This window comes from Myotis nattereri (genome assembly GCF_964212035.1).
Source record: "Myotis nattereri genome assembly, chromosome: 1".
Taxonomy (NCBI): domain Eukaryota; kingdom Metazoa; phylum Chordata; class Mammalia; order Chiroptera; family Vespertilionidae; genus Myotis; species Myotis nattereri.
The window spans coordinates 118,873,152-118,897,889 of NC_138075.1; the positions used below are offsets into that span (position 1 = coordinate 118,873,152).

Below are 24,738 nucleotides of genomic sequence, written 5' to 3' on the forward strand. Positions count from 1 at the left end.
GGGAAATCTATCATAAACAGACCCTTTTTATTGAAGTCTAATTAATTTATGCTTTAAGTACAGATTATACATTCCACTCTAGACCACCCATCCTATCTAATAAAAGAGAAACATGTTAATTAGCATGTGACCGCTACCCTTCCCATTGGCTAATCAGGGCAATATGCAAATTAACTGCCAGCCAAGATGACGGCCAGCAGCCAGGCAGCTTGAAACTAACATGAGGCTTGCTTCCTTCAGTGACGGAGGACTCCAACGTTCCCTGCCTGCCGCTGCAGGCCTCTGAGCTGCAAATCTAAGAAACTATGTAACAAATATAGAAGCTAAACAAAACCCCAGAAACCTGCTTTAGTCCGCCGGGCTTCAGCCAGCAGCATCGCAACATTGTAAGCAAAGGCCAGAAACCTACTTTCAGCAGCGGAGGCCTAAGAGCTGGAGCCAAGCCTCAAAGCTAAACCTGGCTCAGAATAAAAAAAAAGAGAAGAAAAAAAGGAGCGGTTGGGAGCTTCAGTCACCCCCAGCCTGAAAACAGCCCTCAGTCCCTCATCCAGACTGGCCAGGCACCCCAGTGGGGACCCCCACCCTGAAGGGTGTGTGACCAGCTACAAACAGTCATCATCCCTTCACCCAGGCTGGCCAGGCACCCCAGTGGGGACACCCACCTTGAAGGATGTGTGACCAGCTGCAAACAGCCATCATCCCCTCACCCAGGCTGGCCAGGCACCCCAGTGGGGACCCCCACCCTGATCCAGGACACCCTTCAGGGCAAACCAGCCAGCACCCACCCATGTACCAGGCGTCTACCCTATATAGTAAAAGGGTAATATGCCTCCCAGCACCGGGATCGGCGGAGCCACGAGGCCTCCCGGCACCGGGCTTAGCTTGACAAGGGGCAGCGCCCAAACCCCCTGATCACCCTGTGGCTCTGTGTGAGACAGGGGGCAGGGCCACAACCTCCCTATCCACCATGCTCTATTCGTGACAGGGAATGGCGCCCCAACCCCCTGAATGGCCCTGCTCTGTGTGTGACAGGGTACAGAGCCCCAACCCCACTGATGGGCCCTGCTCTGTGAGTGACAGGGGGCAGTGCCCCAACCCCCTGATTGGCGGGTGACAGGGGGTGGCGCCGCAACCTCCCCATCGACCCTGCCTTGAGTGTGACAGGGGGCAGCGCCCCAACCCCACAATCGGCCCTACCCTGAACGTGACTGAGGGTGGCATTGCAACCTCCTGATCCGCCCTGCTCTGTGCATGACAGGGGCGGCGCCCCAACTCCCCAATCGGCCCTGCTCTGAGCCCGACCAGGGGCTGCACCTAGGGTTAGGCCTGCCCTCTGCCACCCGGGAGCAGGCCTAATCCAGCAGGTCGTAATCTCCCAAGGGGTCCCAGATTGTGAGAGGGCACAGGCCGGGCTGAGGGACCCCCCTTCCCCTCCGAGTGCACAAATTTTTGTGCACCGGGCCTCTAGTATGTATTATAAACTTCTAGAGGCCCAATGCATGAAATTCATGCAAGACTAGGCCTTCCTTCTCCCAGCAGCCAGACACCGGCTTCCCTCTGGCACCTGGGACCGGGCTTCCCTCAGTCTGCTGGAAGGCACCCAGGACACGGGCTTCCCTCGCAACCCCAGCTTAGTCCAGAAGTTCATTGGGAAGGATGTCTGGTCTAATTAGCATATTATGCTTTTGTTATTATAGATTTCTCAAAATTAAAGTGTAATTAATTCAGTGTTATACTTATTTGGGGATTCTAGAAAATGTATGTCTAGTTGTCCTTGAAGAGACAACTCTACTTATTACTTAGGTTATTATGATTTTATAATAAAATAATATATACTTTGTTTAAACTATAGTACACTATAAATATTTACATATTTTAAATCAATAAGTCATTAATAAGCATACTCTGATGTCTTTGCTTCAGACAACATGATATTTTCCCGTAGAGTTCAGGATAGTTAGCCTTCCCCTGCATTCTTTTGAGTAAGAAAAATAAGCCAGTCATTTTCCTAGTCAAGACTAAAGATTAAATTTCCTCAATTTCCTTCTCAATGAAGAAATGAAAACATTTTAATTTTCTATATTTGCTTTATTTTATGTGATACAATGGAACAGTTGATAGAATATCAGTTTGTCCAAATTATCTGTTTATTTCTTTATGTTTGGAATAATAAACTTGGATGTCATATGTTTTTGAAGTTTCTCTGATTTTAACTTCTCCAACAGTAGCATTGCAGAAAAGAAAAATCAAAGTAAGGGTAGTCTTATTATATATCAGAAGTTGTATCCCTGTGTTTTTATCAGGAGGAAGTTTTTTTTCTAGAAAATACATTATGAATAAATGTGGATCCCAAAAGGTGCAGACATTTCCAATTGTTCTACTTAATTTGATGTGTTTATTGTGAGATTCAATATTAAAAAATGCAATAATTAGAGAAAGGGCATAGTAAACATATCAAAAGGAATGGCATGTTCTTGAATTGGCTCTTTTCTCTGACTTTTCTTTTTTTTTTACTGCAGCTTATCTATCCAAATCTTTAAATGAAAAGATAAAGTAAAGGAAAACTGCAAGATCCTTTTTTTGAGTCTCTTAGCTCTCACATACAACCTCACATATCTCAAGATCTACTGCATCCAAAATCTCTACTAACAATATATTTTGCAGAAGATTCTGTTATATGTATGGGCTAATAATTATATATAATTTCTACATTTTATTCTTATTTATCACATTTGTTCTAAAATGTTTATGATTTTTACCTATTATGTGTATTTCTATTATATTTATAGTCCTTTATCTTCTTACCTCCCTACCTTTCTCTCTGTTCCTACCCCGCTTCCTTCATCAATTATTTTGTGGCTTCCTAGACTGTGCCAAGTAGGAAAGCAGGCAGCAGATTTTAGAGACAGAGTAAAACACTCTGTGCTTTCAGAGATATAAACATGGGAGAAAATATAGAACAAAGCCACAAGTACCGGTTAAATGGGTCTACAGTGTAATAAGTGGTCAAGCAGAGTGAACAACCACCTCAGCCTAGGGATAAGCAAACTTATCATTGAAAGTAGTAACACTGGAACTGAATCTCCACGCCTGGGGCAGGCAGGGAGTGCTAGGACATACGCTGAACAGAGGAGAACTGCTTATTGAAGAGCATTGAGGTTCACTGGCTGGTAACACCACACATGTGAATGAGTGCTACAGGAGTGAGCCATTCTAGAGAAGCATTTCTCAGACATGTTGCCTAGAACACCATGTTCAGAGTGATACATTTGTGTTATCAAAAAGTGGAGTTGTCATCAGATGAGTGCTGAAAAACAGGTTGTATTAACATTTTAATGCAAATATATTATATGTTTTGTACATATTATAAAAGAATGAAAATATAGGAAATATTCAAAGAAAATTAGATTATCAATAATCTCACACTCAGAGAGGCACTGTTAGTATTTTGCAGTATTTCTTTCTGGGCTTCCTTTTCCTCTAGATTTTTCCTCTTCTCTGAATCTGGGCCCAATTTCTTGCTGTCTTAATTTGTACATTTGCTGTGAAAATTTTTGCTGAGTTCCTTTTATGTGCAAAATAGAGTGCTGAATGCTGACAATATAAAGAAGAATGATACTAGTATATACACTCGCCTTTAAGAAGCTCCCTATTAACATTCATTAGCATGAGACGTTTTATATAAAAACTAGATGCCTGGTACATGAAATTTGTGCATGGGGGGGGTGGGTCCCTCATCCCGACATGCACCCTCTCCAGTTTGGGAGCCTTGATGGCTTAGGCCCACTTCCCGTGGTTCTCTGCACTCTGTGGGACCTGGCCGCTCTGTGCCCACTGCCCAGAGGCTCTCTGCGGCCCAGAGACTCTCCACAGCCAGGGTGAGACACTTGCCTCATTGCCACGGCGATGACGCAAGCATCCTGCCCTCTTTGTTCCGTGTGCACATGTGCTGCCCAGAGGCCCTCTGCAGCTGGGGTGAGATGCTTGCCTTGTTGCTGCAGCGACGAAGCAAGTGTCCCACCCTGGCCGCTCTGCACCCACTGCCCAGAGGCCCTCTGGAGCTGGGGTGGAACACAGGGCTCGTCACCGCGGAAACAAAGCAAGCGTACCACCAGGCCGCTCACACTGCCCACTCTCAGTGGCCACACCCCCAGGACTGGGGGACTCCGGCGGGGCTGAGGGGACTGGGTGCCGCCATCTTGTGGCTATAGGTTCTGCCACCTTTGTGACAGAGTGATGGTTAATTTGCATATACCCTTTTATTAGATAGGCTGTAACACTACGGTTTACACTGTTCAGTAACATGCTTTACTCATTTATTAATACTTCTTATAGCTGTTCATAGTATTTACTAGCTTGTTGTTTAAAAATATAAATATCTTTCTTGATAAATGTAGGTCTATTATGTATTCATTAAAAAGATTGCATCATTTTTTTTAATATTTTATTGATTTTTTACAGAGAGGAAGGGAGAGAGATAGAGCGTTAGAAACATCTATGAGAGAGAAACATCGATCAGCTGCCTCCTGCACACTCCCCACTGGGGAAGTGCCCGCAACCCAGGTACATGCCCTTGACCGGAATCGAACCTGGGACCTTTCAGTCCGCAGGCCGACGCTCTATCCACTGAGCCAAACCGGTTTCGGCAAGATTGCATCATTTTTATTGTATGATTGTACCACTATTTATTTAACACATTCATCAGGCTGTTCTCAATGTTTTTAGTAAGCCAGGATTAGTATTACCACTCTCACTGAGGTTTGTAGTTTTCATAGTGATATGAATAAAATAGTATTTATCATAATAAAATTTATGACTGAATAACAGGAGGCCTGGAAGAATTAGACTGGTGACAGAGAGGTCAATTAGAACACTGACACAAGAAGAGGCAATGATGATTTCTACCAAGAAATCTACCTGCAGCCATGAAAAGAAATAGGCAGACATGGGACATATTTTTGACAGAGAAAGGATAGTGGCTGATAGGAAGTGGTGAGCAAAAAGAAATGGTAAAACAAAGAAAATGTTATGGTCTTTAATTACCAGATGATGTATGTTGATAATTACCTATCAACTAAGTCAAGCAATAAATGGTGCTTAAGTTTGGAGATTTGAAAGGCTTTTAAAGTATAAAATACTATGCTGTAGTCATAAATTAGAAGGGTCTAGGGCTAAAGTTGGAATTCATATTATTAACATATAAAATATATAAGTTTTATATGTTAACAAATGAGATCTAGTGATAACAAACTAGATCTCATAACAGAAAAATATATAGTAACTAGAGGTCCAGTGCACTAATTTGTGTACAGGTGGGGTCCCTTGGTCTGACCAGCGATCAGGGCCTATCGGGGGTGGGGGGTGGCTGCCAGCTGGGAGGAGGGACCATGGAAGGATGGCCAGCTGGGGCCCTGATCCAGGCCAATGGGAGAGTCAGATGGTCAGCTGGGTGTAGGGGCCACGGAAGGTTGGCTGGCTGGGCAGAGGAACCATGGGAAATTGGCTGTGGGAGCACACTGACCACCAGGGGGCAGCTCCTGCATTGAGCGTCTATTCCCTGGTGGTCAGTGTGCATCATAGCGACTGGTCGACCGGTAGTTCCAGTCTTGGTCGTTTGGTCATAACAGTTGCTTAGGCTTCTATATGTATAGATAGTTAAGAGGGGTTAGTATAAAATTGTAGAGAATGGAATACTTAATGTGGATATTGAGAGAAAATCACTATAAGAACTTTAGAAGTCATAAACTTTCTTGGTCAAGAGAGTTGTGGAGAAAAAGTTAACTCCAATTTCAAGATTTAAAAAGCCTCATGGAAGAGATAGAGAATATACTATATTTTAATTAGATTTTGCTATTTAGCAAAAACTGGGCTACTTTATGTAAAATTTGTGTTCAAGTTACATAGATTAAAACTGAAGTTTACATTTCTGTAATTTTGATTACATAAGAAGGAAAGTTTATCTAAATAAATGAATAACAAACAAATGTTTAAAAGAAGTTTCTTAACTATTCAGCCTGATAAATTTATAAAACATACCTAGTCAAAGGTTTGTGTATTTTAGAATGGCCTAGTGTAATAAGATCTTTGAATTAAGGCAGAAAGTGAATATTTTCATTTAGCAGCACTTCTATATTTAAGTTTTTATTGTTTGTTTTTACAGTCAACCATTAACAACCTTGGAGCTAATAAAGTGCAAATTCTTAGTTTCAAAAGTGAAGAAATTAATACTCAGACTGGTTAAATTTGGCATATGTCATTTGGCTTGTTTTGGAAGAAATGAGACTCCATTAAATAATCTTTTATCAGTTATTTTCATTTATTTCACAAAGATTTATCAAAAGTTATATATTGACTTGGTTTGGTAGATCTATAAAGTAGTTCGTCTTTCTATTTGGGAAATATCCTATCTAATAAAAGAGAAACATGGTAATTAGTGTACAACCGCTACCCTTCCCATTGGCTAATCAGGGCGATATGCAAATTAACTGCCAGCCAAGATAGTGGCCAGCAGCCAGTCAGCTTGAAACTAACATGAGGCTTGCTTGCTTCAGTGACGGAGGAAACCAACGTTCCCCGCCTGCCTTGCCGGCCTCTGAGCCTGCAGTTTCAAACATTGTAACAAATATAGAAGCTAAACAAAACCCCAGAAACCTGCTTTCAGCCAGCCACGATCTCAGAGCTGGAGTTATACATTGTTTCGATTATAGAACCGAAACAAACCAGATACCTGCTTTCAGCAGCGGAGGCCTAAGAGCTGGAGCCTCAGAGCTAAAGCTGGCCCAGAATAAAAAAAAAAAAGAAAAAAAGGAGCGGTTGGGAGCTTCTGTCACCCATCAGCCTGAAAACAGCCCTCAGCCCCTCACCCAGACTGGCCAGGCACCCCAGTGGGGACCCCCATCCTGAAGGGTGTGTGACCAGCTGCAAACAGTCATCATCCCCTCACCCAGGCTGGCAAGGCACCCCAGTGGGGACCCCTACCCTGATCCAGGACACCCTTCAGGGCAAACCAGCCGGACCCCACCCGTGCACCAGGCCTCTATCCTATATAGTAAAAGGGTAATATGCCTCCCACCACCGGGATCAGTGTGACAGGGGGCAGAGCCAAAACCCCCTGATCGCCCTGCGGCTCTGTTTGTGACAAGGGTTGGGGCCACAACCTCCCTATTGATCCTGCTCTGTTCGTGACAGGGGAAGGCGCCCCAACCCCCTGATCAGCGCTTCTCTGTGCCTGATAGGGGGGAGCTCCCCAACTCCCTGATCGCCCTGCGGCTCTGTGTGTGACAGGGTGCCGTGCCCCAACCCCCTGATCGGCCCTGCTCTGTGTGTGATGGGGTAGAGCCACAACCTCCCCATCGGCCCTGCCCTGAGTGTGACAGGGTGCGGCACCCCAATCCCCTGATCTGCCCTGCTCTGTGTGTGACAGAGGGCGGTGCCCCAACCCCCCAATCAGCCCTACCCTGATCGTGACTGAGGGTGACATCGCAACCTCCCAATCTGCCCTGCTCTGTGCATGACAGGGGCGGTGTCCCAACTCCCCAATCGGCCCTGCTCTGAGCCCGACCAGGGGCTGCACCTAGGGATTGGGCCTGCCCTCTGCCACCCGGGAGCAGGCCTAAGCCAGCAGGTCATTATCTCCCAAGGGGTCCCAGACTGCGACAGGGCACAGGCGGGGCTGAGGGACCCCTTCTTCCCCCCGAGTGCACAAATTTTTGTGCACCGGGTCTCTAGTTCTATTATAGATAGATATAAAAATACTAGAGGCTTGGTGCACAAAATTCACGCATGGGGGGGGTCCCCTCAGCCCAGCCTGCACCCTCTCCAATCTGGGACCCCTAGGGGGATGTCTGACAGCCGGTTTAGGCCCGATCTCCAGGATAGTTGGACATCCGTCTCACAATCCTGGACCACTAGCACCTAATCGCTCACCTGCCTGCCTACCTGATCACCCCTTACTGCCCCATCTGCCAACCTGGTCACCCCCAACTTCCCCCTCTACCAGCCTCATCGCCCCTTACTGGCCCCCTCTGCTGGCCTAGTCACCCCTAACTGCTCCCCCTCTAGCTTAGTTGCCCCTCATTGCCCCCCTTGCCAGCCTAATCACCCACAACTGCCCCCCCTGCCAGACTGGTCTCCCCCAACTGGACCCCTCTGCCTGCCTGGTCACCCCTAACTGCCTCACCTCCCAGCCTGGTTGCCCCACGCAGCTTGCTATTCAGTTGTTTGGTCGTCCCTCACTAAACCCTTGCCGGCCTGGTTGTAGGCAGCCATCTTGTGAGGGCATGAGGGTTAATTTGCATATTACCTCTTTATTATATAGGATAAGGTAGAAATAGATATCCTATATAATAGAAGCCTAATATGCTAAGTGTCTGGTCATCCAGTCAGCCGTTCAACTAATCAAAGTGTAATATGCTAATGATATGCTAAGGCTGCTCAACAACTCTCTATGATGTGCCCTGACCATCAGGGGGCAGTTGACGGGTCAATCAACCACTATGACATGCACTGATCACAAGGGGGCAGATGCTCCAACCGGTAGGTTAGCTTGCTGCTTGGGTCTGGTCGAATGAGACTGAGTACAATGGGCCAGACATGCTCTGGAGCCCTTCTGTGGTCCCTCCCTGGTTGGCCAACCTCCTGCATCCTTCCCTGGCCCTAATTGTGCACCAGTGGGGTCTCTTGGCCTGGCCTGCGCCCTCTCGCAATCTGGGACCCCTCTGGGGATGTTGGAGAGCCAGTTTCGCCCGATCCTTCAGGCCAGGCCAAGGGACCCCACTGTGCATGAATTTGTGCACTGGGCCTCTAGTATAATATAAAATAGATGAGGTAATTTGCAAAATATGTGTCAAGTTCATTCTCACATTTCCACCTTCTCATTTTTTATTGATCCTGGACTAGTGATCAAGAGATGGGCAGGGAAAATTAGTCCAATTTGTCCATAGGAGCAGAGCAGTTGTGAACAGGAGTCCAGTGCTAACCCAAATTATTCATTTCAAGCATCATAGCTTACTGGAACCTGCTTCAAGTGTCAGTTGTCTACACTGTTCACTTGTCATAAGTTGGCCTCAGCTTGAATTTTATTCAAACAAAGTACTCATCTTCTCTTATATTCAGTGTTTTTATTTGTTAAATGTTCATATGAAATATTTGATTCTTAGAATTATCAAAGGAATTAACTGAAAATGTAAAATTTCTAATGTGTCTATTACAAAGCAGGAACATCATTAATGTTAAATGTTGATGATATTGTTATTATCCTTTGTGGTTTCTCATGCAGGGTGAGTAAACATTGAGGCTTCTTTTTGATTCTATTGTTAGAAGATGCTCCTTAGAATTGCATCATTCCCTTTTGGTTTACTTCTAAAGGAATAAATTAACAAAATCACTTAATTGTTTATATTAAATTTATTAAATTAAATTATTTAATCAGCTATTATTTTAAATGCAACCATATTTAAACATATGCTTTGTTAATGGCAATTCTTAGACTGTATATATCTATTATAAGAAGGTCATGGTTAATGTTTTAATGTTCCATATTTTCTGATTTCCATTATTTAACTACTTTTTTCTTTTACTACATTTTTAAGATAAGAAGTAAATGAAGAAATTAAATGAAAAATTATACACAAAGATACTTAAATAGCAAGATAATTAATTCTCATATCACTTTTGACTTGAATTTATTTTTTTTCTGTGTGAGAAAAACATGTTCATATTAGTTGAAAGATAATTTTTAAATTATGCTTGTTTTTGTTCCTGGGCATTGGAGCACAGTGATGCTAGAAGGGAGAATAAAACCTTTGCCTTTTTACCCAAATGCAACTCTCTCCAAAGGAAGCATATTGCATTTATCAGAAGGATAGAATTATTCATATATTTCTGTTTATTTTTATTCTGGCATTTAATTTAGCCCATGCCTTTTGATAGATGCTCTATTGCATGAATACATTTGAATGCATATACATTGTAAAAGTCGTCCAATGGAACAGGTGATTTTATTTGTGAGAAAACTCCTTAGGTAGTATTTGCCTCTTGTTGTTCATGTTGTGTCCTAAATCATAACATATTTATCCTAGTGCAGTAAAGTTAAGTTTCAGTGAAATCAACCTAATTTTCTCAGAAATATCTTCAGTAAAATCAGAAATTAGCTTAACTTCAAAAAACTATAATTCTTATATTATTGAAATGTACTTTTGAAAATATACTTAAAATTAATATTACAGAAATAGTGGCAACAGTGTGAGAAACTACAGTGATCTCAAAATGTCTTAAAATGAAAGTATATGGGAAAACTCAAATCTCAAAAATATTAGAAATTCAACAGAGAAAAATACAGTGGATTCTCAGTGTGGTATTGTAGTGAGTTGTTCCATCTAATGTCCTTAAGGGAAAAAGCAAACCTTAAACCTTAGCAATTTGGCAAGGTTTTCTAAACCAGTCAAAACTTCTAATTGTATGACAAAGGTGCTTCTTTTCCCTTTCCTACTACTTGTGTTTACTGTGCCTGCTAAATCTACAATATCACATACCCTTTCTTATACCATCCTTGGATAAGAGATAACAGCATAGGAAGCAGAAAACTGAAAAAGCTGAACCCTCAGAAGGCAGGATCATTCTTTTGTGAAATGCAAATATTAAATGCCCAATTAATGGCTGATAATGACAAATCATTGAATAAATGTTTCTCATGTTGACCATTTTAAGCCTAACTTAATGCTTTATTTATTTTGCTAATGTTGGAAGACCTCACTCAAGAGAGTTCTATAAAAACAAATCAGAATAATTTCAGCTGATGGTATTTACCACCTATCCCAAAGGTTTCTATAATTTTTGTCATCTGAATTGTCACACATCTTCAACCAGCAGAAATTGTTTTCTTATGATTTTCTGTGTTTGAATATGCTTTACCAGTTTATACTAACCTTGAAAAATTTTCTTTTTCCCATTTCAAGTTCCACCCAATCTGACTGTTCCACAGGAAAAATCACCTTTGGTCACCAGAGAAGGCGACACAATAGAACTACAGTGTCAAGTAACTGGAAAACCTAAGCCCATCATCCTGTGGTCTAGAGCGGATAAAGAAGTTGCGATGCCCGATGGGTCAATGCAGATGGAGAGTTATGATGGAACACTGAGGATTGTGAATGTATCCAGGGAAATGTCAGGAATGTACAGGTGTCAGACCAGCCAATACAACGGATTTAATGTGAAACCAAGAGAAGCTTTGGTGCAGCTCATTGTTCAGTGTAAGTACATTTTTTTCTATGTGTTTCTATTGGGAGACAAGGGAACAACTGTTATAATCTTCTACTAGTAAAAATGCAGTGATTTTTGGAATTGGTTCAAGATAAAATATTTATACATTATTGCTACCTAATTTAAACTATAATTTTTGTTAAATCTGCCTATTACCTGAGCTACTACACACTAGTACTAGTAGATGAGAATTGTATTAGGGTGTATGTGTTTGTGTGGTGATTATAATGATTTTATGTGGTTGGTTAATGCCAAAAAAATCAACAAACCTAATAGTTAAAAACTGGCCATGCTTAATGAAATGAAGACTGGAAATAATTGCTAATTCAAATTATAATACTCTTTTGTTTTCTCAGTTTATGTTTCTACTTCAGGCAATTGTGTGCTCTTTGCCCAAATTATTCACTTATTTCAAGGCATCCGTTTGTTAAAATTGTGCAGACCTCATCACTGAAATGCTATGTTTGCATATCTGAAGTCGTAAGAGTAGATTGCATAATTATCTAGTAATATTGAGATAATTTAGGCAGATATTTTGTGGTGAATTTTTACTTGCCTTTCTTTACAGGTATTTAACTGTGTGATTTGAATGATAGATTTTTAACTATTTTTTTATTGAAATCACTCTAACAGTTCTAACAAAAATATTATAGACTTTGTGTGCTTTGTATTTGCTTTCAGTATTAAGGTTCCTAAATTCATAAATTTTATAAGTTTAATGATGTCCAACTGGTGTTGGATTATTAGAGGATGCCCTGATAATTTTGATGGCAAGTGGTGTGGATAATGCTGAAAGAGAAAAAGCCAACTGAACACAGTCTGTTCAAACTCCAGTAGTGCTGCTGTAAATTTTAATTGAGGAACTATTTGTTAAGTACATGGTGGCAAAGTCCTCAAGAAAATAACGAATCGGATGAAATTGCACTCTTCAATAAATAACAATGTTGGTTTCTTTCTGTGGTTCTTCTGTAACTCAGGAAATGAAAAGAAAAAAAGAAATTAGTCCAAATATGTCAATTTTTATATTAGACTTAAGGGCATTGACAAATTGAATGAACTGACTTTAAATTTAAAAGAATAATTGAAATATGTTTTGGAATGATAGCAGTAAATGCATTTATGTATGAGGTAGGTGAGTGGCATATGAGGAGCAAGGTTCTAAAGCTGCCTAAACATTCGAATTGATTACTATTTTTTTCTCCAAATATTGCAGCTTTTAAATGACAGGTTTCATTTAGCAAATCACTACTCTTTTTACTGGCTGGCCTTTATACTCATGCAATAAGTTCATGGATAGGAGAAAAAGAATTATAAAAAACTGTGGTACATCTTCACAATGGAATACCATGCAGCTATTAAAAAGAAGGAACTTTTACCACTTGCAACAGTATGGATGGAACTGGAGAGCATATGCTAAGCAAAATAAGCCAGTTGGAGAAAGATAAATATCACATGATCTCACTCATATGTGGGATATAATGATCAACATAATTTGATGAACAAGAATAGATTGATCTAGAGACAAATCATCAGGGGGCGGGGGGGCGGGGGGCAACCAAAGGACTTGTATGCATGCATATTAGCATAACCAATGGATACAGACACTGGGGCGGTGGGGGCTTGCCCGGGCTGGGAAAGGATGGGGGAGGGGGTCAATTGGGGTAAAAGGAAACATATGTAAAACTTCAGACAAAAAAAAAAAAAAAGAGAGAGAAAGAAACCTTGCCTTAGTTATCCAAAAATAAGTCACCCCCTCAAGTGACCATAGAGAAATGGATAGAATTTGGGAAACTTTATTCTTCTTGGTAATCACAGGATTCTGTGCTCCCTCCAGAGTTATGCAGAATACTTCAATGTTCCTAAAGCTATTAGGGCAATTAGTTTTCACTCTGCTCACACCTCTCTGGAAAAGCACTGACAGAAATAAAAGCTGTGGAACCCAGTGGCTCTGGGGAATTTTGAATTAAAGGTTCAAGAACCAGGATCTCTAATCTCCATAGAATATACAAATGCCCCAAATTATATTCGTGAGTTAAATTTCCTTTTCCTTTTCCTTTTCCTTAGTAAGTTCCATGGAAAATGTTAAGCTCAAGATTTTAAAGTTCAATAGAGGAAGACAATATATACTGGCACAATTGTCTCTAGTGTCACAGGGATGTAATTGACTGAAAGACATCAATAGACAAAGTCTATTTCATTTAATGTAAGTAATAGGATCTGTATCCTAATAGATAGGTAGATATAGATAGATGATAGATAGGTAGATAGATAGATAGGTAGATAGATAGATAGATAGATAGATAGATAGATAGATAGATATTATATAAATAATGGGATAATCCATTTAGTTTTGTGTTCAAAATCTCCTAATGAGACTTGTTCTTAGCTAATGTTGTATTAAAATTATAAAGCAATCATTTTATTAAAATTGTAAAAGTTATTTTTTATCTTCATTCTCTTCTTAAAATGTATAGAATATGAACCAAATGAAATATGCCTAGAGGTATTTTATACCATTGTATATCCTCTTCTGAAAGCTTAATCATCAAAATGAACTAATATAAATTATTAAATTCTTGTTCACATTGCTCATTCCTAGAAAGCAGATTTACTTTATAATATTTTAACTTACGTAATTACCAGTTACCACACATGATATGGACCAAAATAAGAAGTTGCAAGTACAATATTTTGAAAAAGTGTTTTAAAATTGATTTACTAAGAAAAATAAAACAAATTAATTGCTAAATAAAACTGGAAAGTACATTGCAGTTTTATTTAAAATTTTTAGCCATTAACTTTATTCATGTCTTTGGAACTATATAACAATTATTTTGTTAACTTTTTGGCTCATTTTTATTTAAAGCATTAGAATAAATAATTAAAAATACACATATGTAGGAGAAACTAAGATGGCGGCATAGGTAAACACCGGGAAATTGCTGCCTCCCACAACAACTTCAAAAATACAATGAAAAGACAAAACGGACATCATCCAGAACTACAGGAAGGCTGGCTGAGTGTAAATTCTGCTACTAGAAGAAAAGAGAAGAGCACACTGAGACTCAGAGGAGCTGCGGAAGTAAAGTGCAAAGGTACGGAGGCTCGAGCACACGCGCGGAAAGGGGCTGGTACCTGAGGACTCGGCTGTCTTTTTGAATCGGGAGGGAGTCACAAGCTCCCAACTGCTCTGAACTCCGGTTCCAGGAAGTCTCTGGGGACCCAGGACTCATACGGGGAGAAACTGGACTGTCTGGCAGCAGGCAGAACTCTGAACTTGAGGGCGGCTTTACCTCAGAGGTGCTTGCAGCAATTATCAGGACACTGAGACGTGCAGCCCCTTAGGGCAGGGCTGAAGACCATCCATAGCTGCTTGCTCCACCCAAGGATTCCCTGAGACCCCACCCCACCCAGGCTGTGGCAGAGGCTTTTGCATATGAATGCCCTGGCCCTTTGCAATCTAAAATTACCTAACAAATTGCAGCTGGGCCAGACAGACCCAGAACTTCCAAGAGAATCCCCAAGGCCCCACAGCAGCTTGCATTGCTTCACAGCTGGGCCTCATCAGGGCACCTCCAAACTCCAAAAAAGGAAGGGGAATCTACAGTTCTCTTCATAGCTCCTGCTGGGTAAACTCAGGCAGAGGCTAAATTAGCACCTCCTTAGATCCAAGAGCCAGTGTACCCAGTGGTCAGAGTGGGACCATCCAGATTACAACTCCTCAGATCCATAAGGGACACACTCAGGGGGCAGACTCAGTGAGCACCAAAGCCCCACTGAAGCAAGTCTTGCCCCATAAGGGTGTCTTCAGCACAGAAGTTCTCCCACTGCAGCCACAGCTGATTCTCACTGCCAATTGGCCTGGAGGTCAATTCCTCCCAGTGATCCTACAACAATCAAGGCATAACTACAACAAGACTGTGCACAAAGCCCACAAGGGGGTGCACCAAGAGTGTCCACCTCAGGTAACTGGGGAGGCTGAGCCACTGGGCCCTACAGGACACCTAGCACACAAAACCACTCTACCAACACAGGGAAGCATAAAAAGTGCGGAGACAAAGAAACAGGTCACAAATGACAGAAATGGAGGAAAGCAAACGACTGGATATAGAGTACAAAACCACATTTATAAGGTTTTTCAAGAATTTTATGGAAACCGCCAATAAATTTAGTGAGACCCTGGAGGATATGAAAAAAGACCAACTAGAAATTAAGCATACACTGACTGAAATAAAGAATAATATACAGAGATCCAACAGCAGACAAGAGGATCCCAAGAATCAAGTCAAAGATTTGAAATACGAAGAAACAAAAAATACCCAACCGAAAAAGAAAAAAGAAAAAAGATTCCAAAAATATGAAGATAGTGTAAGGAGCCTCTGGGACAGCTTCAAGCGTACCAACATCAGAATTATAAGGGTACCAGAAGAAGAGAGAGGGCAAGATATTGAAAACCTATTTGAAGAAATAATGACAGCAAACTTCCCCTACCTGGTCAAAGAAATAGACTTACATAAGATAGATTAACATGAGTGAAACAATTTTTTACTTTTAGATTTACAGGAGTTTCATAAAAATATGAGACCCAATGACAAGTAGGCAATTGAGGCTTATAGGCTATCCTGAGCTATGGACTGGAATAGGCCCTGGGGCTTCAAAGTAGGAGTGTAAGAGAAAAGTTACCTGCCAGAGAAACGTTATCTTATGTAAATTTAACTATTAAACCAGCTAAAAGCCCCTAGAAGAGTAATCAATACCTTTGTGATTTTTGCCTATATAAGTTTGGTTTTTTGAGCATCTTATTACTTTTATAACGACTCTCTCTCTCTCTCTCTCTGAGCCAGGCCCCTTGACTAAATTCTTTTAGGTACGTAAGCCGAAGCAAAAGTTTTTTCTTGAGTTGACTGGTCTTGATTGACTTCAGCTCAAAATAATCCACATGCGCAAAATGCACATTTTGTGATGGCATATTCTGCTCTCCTTCAATATAATTTAAAAGTTATAGTATGTGTAGAGCTTACTGAACAAAACTAGAACAATTTCCTCAAAAAATCACAGTAGTAAAGTTATTTTTTTAATTTATTAATTAGAGTACTGACCACTTAAATATTGATTAAATAAAAATGATAGCAAGTGAATATATTCAAATAACTATATTAAATTATAAAACCAAGATATGCTTATTGTCCTAAAATTTATTTATTTTTTACATTTATATTTGTATTATATACGTATACTTGTAGTCGTGCATACTATAATTTTAATTTCATAAACTATATTATTTTATTTTTAATAAAAGCTATCCTTTACAGGATTTTACCTCAAAGCACTGGTAAAATGTTTTAATAAAGAGAGTATAATTTAAAGTACATTTCTTTGAAAATCAGCTGGAAAAGATTATATATATATATATATATATATATATATATAGCATAATGCCACTTTTATTATTAAAGCTTTATTATATATATGAACATTTTTGTCACCTACAATTAAAGATGAAATATTTCTGCTATGAGATATAAAATACAGACTAAAAACCAAAGAGTGATTATAGTGTTAAATTGTATTAAGTAACAGACTTTCATCCATCTCCAAATGAGATTTCATGCCCCACTTACAACTTTTATTTTCCAAATGAACACTTATGAAAGAACTAATCAAGGCTATTGATAAGCCCATGTTCTTTACCTTTTTCTAAAGCAAGACCAAATTGGATGAAGAGTAGGGAGCCACACATCAGGGTTTTATTGGTAACTCTTTCTCTAGAAATCTAGTGATGAATGCACACTAATTTATTTCAATCAAAATGAATGTTCAACCAAGGTAGAATATCATGGGCTTTATTTTTAAAAAGTATTAAAATCAGATTGGGATATATGATAATATACACGCTCATTATTTTTAGACAAATTACTGAATAATTTTCTGTAGTGTCCAGATATACAGAATGGTTGTATTGAACAAATATAATTACTTTTTGGATTTTTAAAAAAGAAAATTGCTCTAAAAATATCAGTGTAGCTAGAGATTAATCAACAGTTAAAAACAAGACAACATAGCTATTGAGAAAAAAGGGAACAATTTGTCATATCCACACAAAAATACATTAAAGGCTACCCAAATGAATTTATAAGTGAATGGACAAGAATTTTCACTTACTAGCAGAACAATAAAATGACTTTCATGTCAGTAGCCTGGAAAGCCCTACTTATGCATAAGTACTTCCTATTCTCCATCCTTTCTCAGCCTCACAATCAGAGTAATTGGGTTTTACCCTGGTACCTCTTAAGGCAAGTTCCTCTTAAATTGTGGTTAAGTTCCACCTCTTCAGAAACCTCCTGGTGACTGACAAGGGCCCTTCTTGATAGTTCTATCCACATTGGTGTTTAGTCTGCACTACACATTGTAGAACTTCAAAGTAGACTTCATTTTGAATATTCATGGTAGGTGATACACTTCTGATACCAAATATTTGAACTGGAACCTGGATTCTTTGTCCGCTGGAAGCAAAGAATGAATCCACAGACAGAAAGTGGTATAGCAAACGGGGAGATTTATTGAAGAACAAGTACAGACTCCCACGTAGGGAGGGGGAAATGGGTCCCACAGAACTGATTCCCATGTAGGGAGGGGGAAGAGTCCCACTGAGTTCTTTTTCCCCATGTAGTGTATAAAGGCTACAGTTCCTGTGTCCTGATATCCCCTCAGATTGGTCAATATTCCCCTTCGAATTGGTTACTATAGTGATTCCTAAGGCCCTCCTCCCTCATAGTCCTTCCATTCCTCTGGGCTTTCTTCTTTTCCATCTGAATGAAGGGCTCCCTTCTCTTTATTTTGTAAATATAGACCTTTCCTGGCTACTTCCAGTTTCCTTGTCTTATGGAAATGCAACTGTTGCTGCTCCCTATCTTATGGAGATGTAACTGCACCTGGCTTCCTTGTGTTATGGAAATGAACCTTCTCCCAGTCTGCAGCCCCGTGCTTTTCCATGGTCCCCAATTCTAAAAAAAATTTCTAAGCCTGCCTATGTTCCCCTGAAATCCCTGCTTCACTTCTTTCAAAATTATTGGTTATTATTTCACTGTTGCCTTCCTCAAAATTATCTTGTAATACTTCCTGTGAAGTTCTTTAAGTAGTACAAATACTTCTAATGATTGTATAGTTTTTACACAAAGCTTTTACCTAATTGGATTTACTTTTTTCTCCAAAATGATCTGAATCTGACAGATTTTTGTTTACACCCATAACATAAATTCATCTTCAAAATTAGAAAATTTATATTTGAGGTTATTCAAAAGACTAATTCAGAAACATAAGTGGTAAGTTCAAGGTTATTTTCAACATAAAAAGTTAATGACTGCATTATGAGTATTTAGTCAATGCTTTTATCAGGATGATAATTTTGAAGAGAGCATTTATTTAAAGGATATTGTTTAACCCAGGGAATCCTAGCTTTTGTTATTCATTACTATTGTTAAAAGATAAACTAGGTATATTAAAAGCTTTAAGAGAAAAAAATCCTTTCTAATGGGCAGCACCAAATTGTAAGTGTACCCATAGAAGCTCTGGGAGAGATTTTTATAGAGAAAAGGGAGTAGCAAAGGAAAGAGATTATGAATCGGCTATAGTTTAAAGTCTAGGTAGCGATTTATGATTGGTTGTCCTTGGGTTTTCATTTTATAACCTTGAGGCATTTGCATGTCTAGAATTTGGTATAGTATTAGAGCTATATTAGTTTAATGGCCTCCTTGTTTAATTAATTTAACACTCTGTATGTAGTCCTTGGCAAATATCTTAATATCTCTAAGCTTTAGTTTTCTTGTTTCCAAAAGAAAATTTTTTCCTATTTTCAAGTAGTATTTATTTGAAATAAATTTGTACCAAACCTGCATTGTTGCAGAAGACCCCAGAAAAACCAAGCGACACTTTGAAGAAATGGAGGAACACTGTTTTAATTACACCGGCGGACTCCGGGAATAATTTCCAAATCAGAGTACTGAAACGTGTAGGGGCCCTCATTTTATATCTCCCTGTGGCCTTTGTCCCACAAATATGGATTATGCTTCCGGTCCTTTTCGTGGGCTTGCAAGAAGGCCCTCAGGTGTTGGGGGTCTCCAGGCCATATCTGATGGGCCTGGCCTGGTGCCAGCTCTAACAACCTTCCCTCCAGGCAGAGCACTGTTCACAGGTTTATGGCCTCTGTAACAGGTTCTGCAAGACCAGTTTCTGGGAAGGAGGTAATGACTTAATTATAGGTTAGCTTGCTGGCATGGATTCCAATTGCTAGCCCCCCAAATATCAGGATTACATTTGAATTAGCCCTTTTTAGCCTTCTCATTACCCCCACCTCCCTCGTCCCACAAACTTCTCTTAACCTTGTGGTACAACAACTTCGGGATGTTATGGTGAACAGGGATGACGATCGCTCTTAGCTACTTCCGGCTGGAAAGGGGCAATGACAAAGGGGTTAGCATCGTTTTTTCCTCTCGGAGGGGTTTGTAGGGAATTCTTCTGGTTTGTAGAACCATCTGAAGTTTAAAGGCATTCCCGTCCAGTTTGCAGGCAGGCAGAGGTAAGCCACGGTCCCACATATATAGAATGTTCCTGCAGGGGGGCACGAGGGGTAAGTGGTGTTTTCAGCCTTGAGGGTAGAGTTGCATAGTTCATCTGGGAGGCGACCTGCTGGACGTTGGCCCTGGGTGCTGCTGAAACAAATAGGAGCAACATTAGTTAGCTGCACATTGTGTGACAGGTCCTATTATTTTTTCCGTCCAATACAATTCCAACCCCCCCCCCCCCGCCCCTTTCCATTTGGCAGTGGAGTCATAACATGCCGCAGGCTGGTAAGTATAGCTAACAAAAATCTGGCTTGATTGGACTTTTCCATATACTACCAGGTCTAGCATATTTGGGTAGCGAGTTTCTAAGCGAGGACATGTGGCAGTGGCCCCTATGGGAGGCAAGTATGTGCTAGCTAATATTATTAGCGGGAGCATGTTATTTCCTCTATTTCTGTCCAGTGGGGGTCTACAACAGTGAACCGCTAGGAGAAAGAGTAGTGCTATGACTATTTCTGCCAGGCAAATGTAGCCAAGGATGGCATGACAAGGTGTAGTCCAACAATTCATGATGAGGCCTTTGTTCCTTGCTGTGTGGGAAACAGTAATTTTATGGTGCTTCTGTGTCCCAGCAAGAGCAGATGAGTTCTCCTCCGGGTACTAGCCTCGGGTTCCAACGGCACTCATAAAAAGACAAAATGAGAATTATTAGAAAGATAAAACCAATGATACCAGAGCATATTACCTTTAGGAGGAGATAAGAAAGAAAGATTAGTTTTAGGGAGAATTCAGCAGGGTGTTATCTGAATTCTTTGGAGCAGGTTGATCAGCCAGGTCTGCTGTCTTCTTGAGGGTGATCGGCAGGGGATGTTTCTGGTCAGAGGTCACCTTCCATTCAGGCTGGGCGTCACTTGACTGGTGGGCTGCCTTCATCCGAAAGTGGTGGATCCAGGTGTTCAGTCCTGCAATCTAGCTGTGGGGGTGGTTAATATGACTGGATACGGTCCCTTCCAGGTAGGCTTGAGGGGCTCCTTTTTCCAATCCTTTACCCAAACCTGGTCTCCAGGTTTATAAGGATGTACAGCTGTTCCTAGAGAGATGGGTAGTCAGTCAGTAACCCACCTGTGGACCTCAAAGACAGTTTTTCCAAGTCCTTGTAGCTGTTTCTGGATTTCTAAGTTCCCTATTTCCCTCAAATCTCCCTTTGGCTGAATCAAGGGAGGGGGTCTACCATAGAGAATTTCAAAGGGAGAGAAACTTACCCTGGCCCTTGGGGCACAGTATACCCACAAGAGTATAAGAGGCAAGATATCTGTCCAGGGTAAGGCTGTCTCTTGGCATAGCTTAGCCATAGTCTGCTTTCTAGTCTTATTCATGCGTTCTACTTTCCCTGAACTATGAGGCCTGTAGGCTGTATGTAGGTTCCATTTAATTTCTAAAGCCTTAGCTGCCTGTTGTACTATTTCTGCTACACAGGATGGGACATTATTGGACCCTATGGTCAGAGGCATTCCATACCGTGGAATTATATCCTTCAGCAATGCCTTAGTGATTTCTCTCGCCTTTTCCGTGCAAGTGGGATATGCCTCAACCCAAACTGAAAAGGTGCAAACAAAGACCAGCAGGTATATATTTCCTTTGCTAGGCCCTATTTCTGTAAAATCTACTTCAAGTCCTCAAAAGGAGCTTGCCCACAGTGCTGGACTTTTATCGGTCCCACAGGACCCTGTTTGGCATTGTTCTGAGCACAGAGGAGGAAATGCTGAGAGGCTGAGGCGCACAAGGAGGGAAGACAGGCAATTAGGTAGTATCTGCCTAACAAAGCTTCTAGGGCAGTCTTCCCTAAATGAGTAAATTCATGCTGCTGGAGGACTACCTTATAGGCTGTTCTGGGACCTAGACCCTATGGTCTGGGAGTATCCACCAGCCTTCCTTTGTTCTCTGGCCCCCTTCTTGCTGGGCCCATTTCTCTTCCTGAGGAGTGTATTTTGGGGGTTCAGGTAACTCAGGGGCCAACATGGTCCATGACGGTGCCACTTGTTCTTTAGCAGCCAGCTTGGCTGCGGAGTCAGCACGCTGCTTTCCTTCTGATACTGAGTCTTTCCCCTGCTGGTGACCTTCGCATGGATGACAGCTATTTCCTTGGGCTCCCAGACTGCGTTCAGTAACTTTAAAATCTCATTCTGATTTTTGATTCCTTTTCCTCCGGCCTTTAAGAGCCCCCTTTCCTTATATATGGCCCCATGGATATGCAGGGTAGCAAAGGCATAGCGCGAGTCAGTGAAGATGTTGGCACGCTTATTCTTACTGAGTTCTAGGGCTCTTATGAGGGCCCAAAGTTCTGCCCTCTGCGCTGACCTCCCTTCAGGCAGGGCCCGTGCCTCGATTGTCTCAACGTTTGATACCACTGCACATCCGGCTCATCTTTTTCCTTCATCTAGGAAGCTGCTGCCGTCTGTGAACAATACCAAGTCGGGGTTTGTCAGGGGCCTATCCCTTAGGTCTGGCCGGCTGGAATAAACCTCCTCTAGGACTTCCAGGCAATCATGCTCAGGAGCCCCCTCAGCAATGGGTAGAAAGGTGGCAGGATTAAGAGTTCTCACTGCTTCTAATCTTACCCTCAGATTCTCACATAACAATCCTTGGTATTGAGTCATTTGAGCATGAGTCAGCCAGTGCTGCTCCCTTGCTTCCATCAGGGTGACAACAGCATGAGGTACTTTTACATTTAAGTTTTGTCCTAAGGTAAGCTTATCCGCTTCCTTGACTAACAATGCTGTGGCTGAAAGGGCCCTGAGACATGGGGGCCACCCAGAGGCAACTGGGTCAATCTGCTTCGAGAGATAGGCTACTGGTCTTTGCCAGGGTCCAAACTCCTGGGTTAGAACTCCTAGGGCTACCCCACTGTTCTAGTAAACAAAAAGATTAAAGTCTCATGTCACATCTGATAGCCCTAGTGCTGGGGCCTCAGTGAGCTTTGCCTTTATGGTGGTGAAGGCTTTCTCCTGTTCAGGACCCCAGTCGATGGGTGCCTTCTCTTCTCCGCTTAAAGCTTCATAGAGAGGCTTGGCCAGGTCTGAAAACCCTGGAATCCAAATTCAACAGACTCCTGCCTCTCCCAGGATTTCCCAAATCTGCCTCTGGGTGCAAGGGACTGGGATGGCACATACTGCCTGCTTTCTTTCAATCCCTAGCCTTCGTTTCCCTTGGGTAATTCAGAAGCCTAGATACTTGACTCCTTTCTGACAAATCTGTGCTTTTTTTCTTGGACACTCTGTAACCTGTTTCAGTTCACAGTCTCAGAAGGGCTCCTGTTCCCTCCCATCACTGAGCTCCTGTGGAGCTAGCCATCTACATATTGGAGTAGAACACATCCCAGGTCCTGTCCTGGGAACTTAGACCAGTTTCTGAGAAGGAGGTAATGACTTAATTATAGGTTAGCTTGCTGGCATGGATTCCAATTGCTAGCCCCCCAAATATCAGGGTTACATTTGAATTAGCCTTTTTTAGCCTTCTCAGCATAGCTCAGTAGTTGAGCATCAACCTATGAACCAGGAAGTCACTGTTCGATTCCCAGGCAAGGTTTATGCCTGGAATGCAGGCCGAATCCCTAGAGTGGAGCTTGCAGGAGGCAGCTGATCAATGATTCTCTCTCATCATTGATGTTTCTATCTCTCTCTCCCTCTCCCTTCCTCTAAAATCAATAAAAATATATAAATAAATCTAATAAAAGACAAACATGCAAATTGACCATACCTTTGCTACACCTTAAGCCACACCCACCAGCCAATCAGAGCGACTATATGCAAATTAACCCAACCAAGATGGTGGCTGGCAGCCACGGAGCTGGAGCGAGCAGGAGGCTTGGTTGCTCCAATGATGGAGGAAGCCAAGCTTATCGCCTGCCGCGGTTGGCTCTGAGCTCCACTGAAGGCAACAAAGTTTCAATTATAGAAGATAAATAAACCCCAGATACCTGCTTTCAGCCGGCCATAGCCACGGAACTGGAGCGAGCAGGAGGCTTGGTTACTCCAGTGATGGAGGAAGCCAAGCTTCCTGCCCATCCTGGCCATCTCTGAGCTCCACTGAAGGCAAAAAAGTTTTAATTATAGAAGGTAAATAAATCTCAGGATAAAAAAAAAAAAAAAGAAAAGAACGAGAGACTGGGAGCTTCCATCACTGGGGGGCTTGGCCAGCCTAAAAACGGCCCTCAGCCCCTCACCCAGACTGGCCAGGCAACCCAGTGGGGACCCCCCACCCTAAAGGGGGTGTGGCCAGCTTGGAAACAGCCATCAGCCCCTCACACAGGCTGGCCAAACCTCCATGGGCTGAGGGTGCCCACTGGGGGGGTATTGACCAGCCTGCAAACAGCCATCAGCTCTCCATCCAGGCTGGCCAGGCACCCCAGTGGGGACACCCACCCTGAAGGGGGTGTGACCAGCTGCAAACAGCTATCAGCCTCTCACCCAGGCTGGCCAGGCACCCCAGTGGGACCCACACCCTGATCCAGGACACCCTTCAGGGCAAACCAGCCAGCCCCCACCATGCACCAGGCCTCTATCCTATATAATAAAAGGGTAATATGCAAACTGACCCTAACAGCAGAATGACTGGGAATGACTGACACACACTGACCACCAGGGGGCCGACGTTCAATGCAGGAGCTGCCCCCTGGTGGACAGTGTGCTCCCACAGGAGGAGCTCCGCTGAGTCACAAGCTAGGCTGACAGCTGCCAGTACAGCGGTGGTGGTGGGAGCCTCTCCCGCCACCTCAGCAGCACTAAGGATGACTGACTGCAGCTTAGGCCTGCTCCCCACTGGCAAGTGGACATCCCCCGAGGGCTTCCAGGCTGCCAGAGGGATGTCTGATTGCCAGTTTAGGCCCGTTCTCCTGGAAAGCGGGCCTAAGTCAGCAGGT

At 42.1% G+C, this 24,738-nt stretch overlaps 1 protein-coding gene across 1 annotated transcript in view; it reads left to right on the forward strand.

Moving 5' to 3' along the window:
• MDGA2 (MAM domain containing glycosylphosphatidylinositol anchor 2) overlaps positions 1-24,738 on the forward strand; it is a 944,924-nt gene that overhangs the window by 719,243 nt on the left and 200,943 nt on the right. Inside the window, exon 8 of the mRNA XM_081087224.1 lies at positions 10,956-11,249. Coding sequence (XP_080943350.1) covers positions 10,956-11,249 — 294 coding nt within the window. The remainder of the gene's footprint in view (positions 1-10,955; positions 11,250-24,738) is intronic.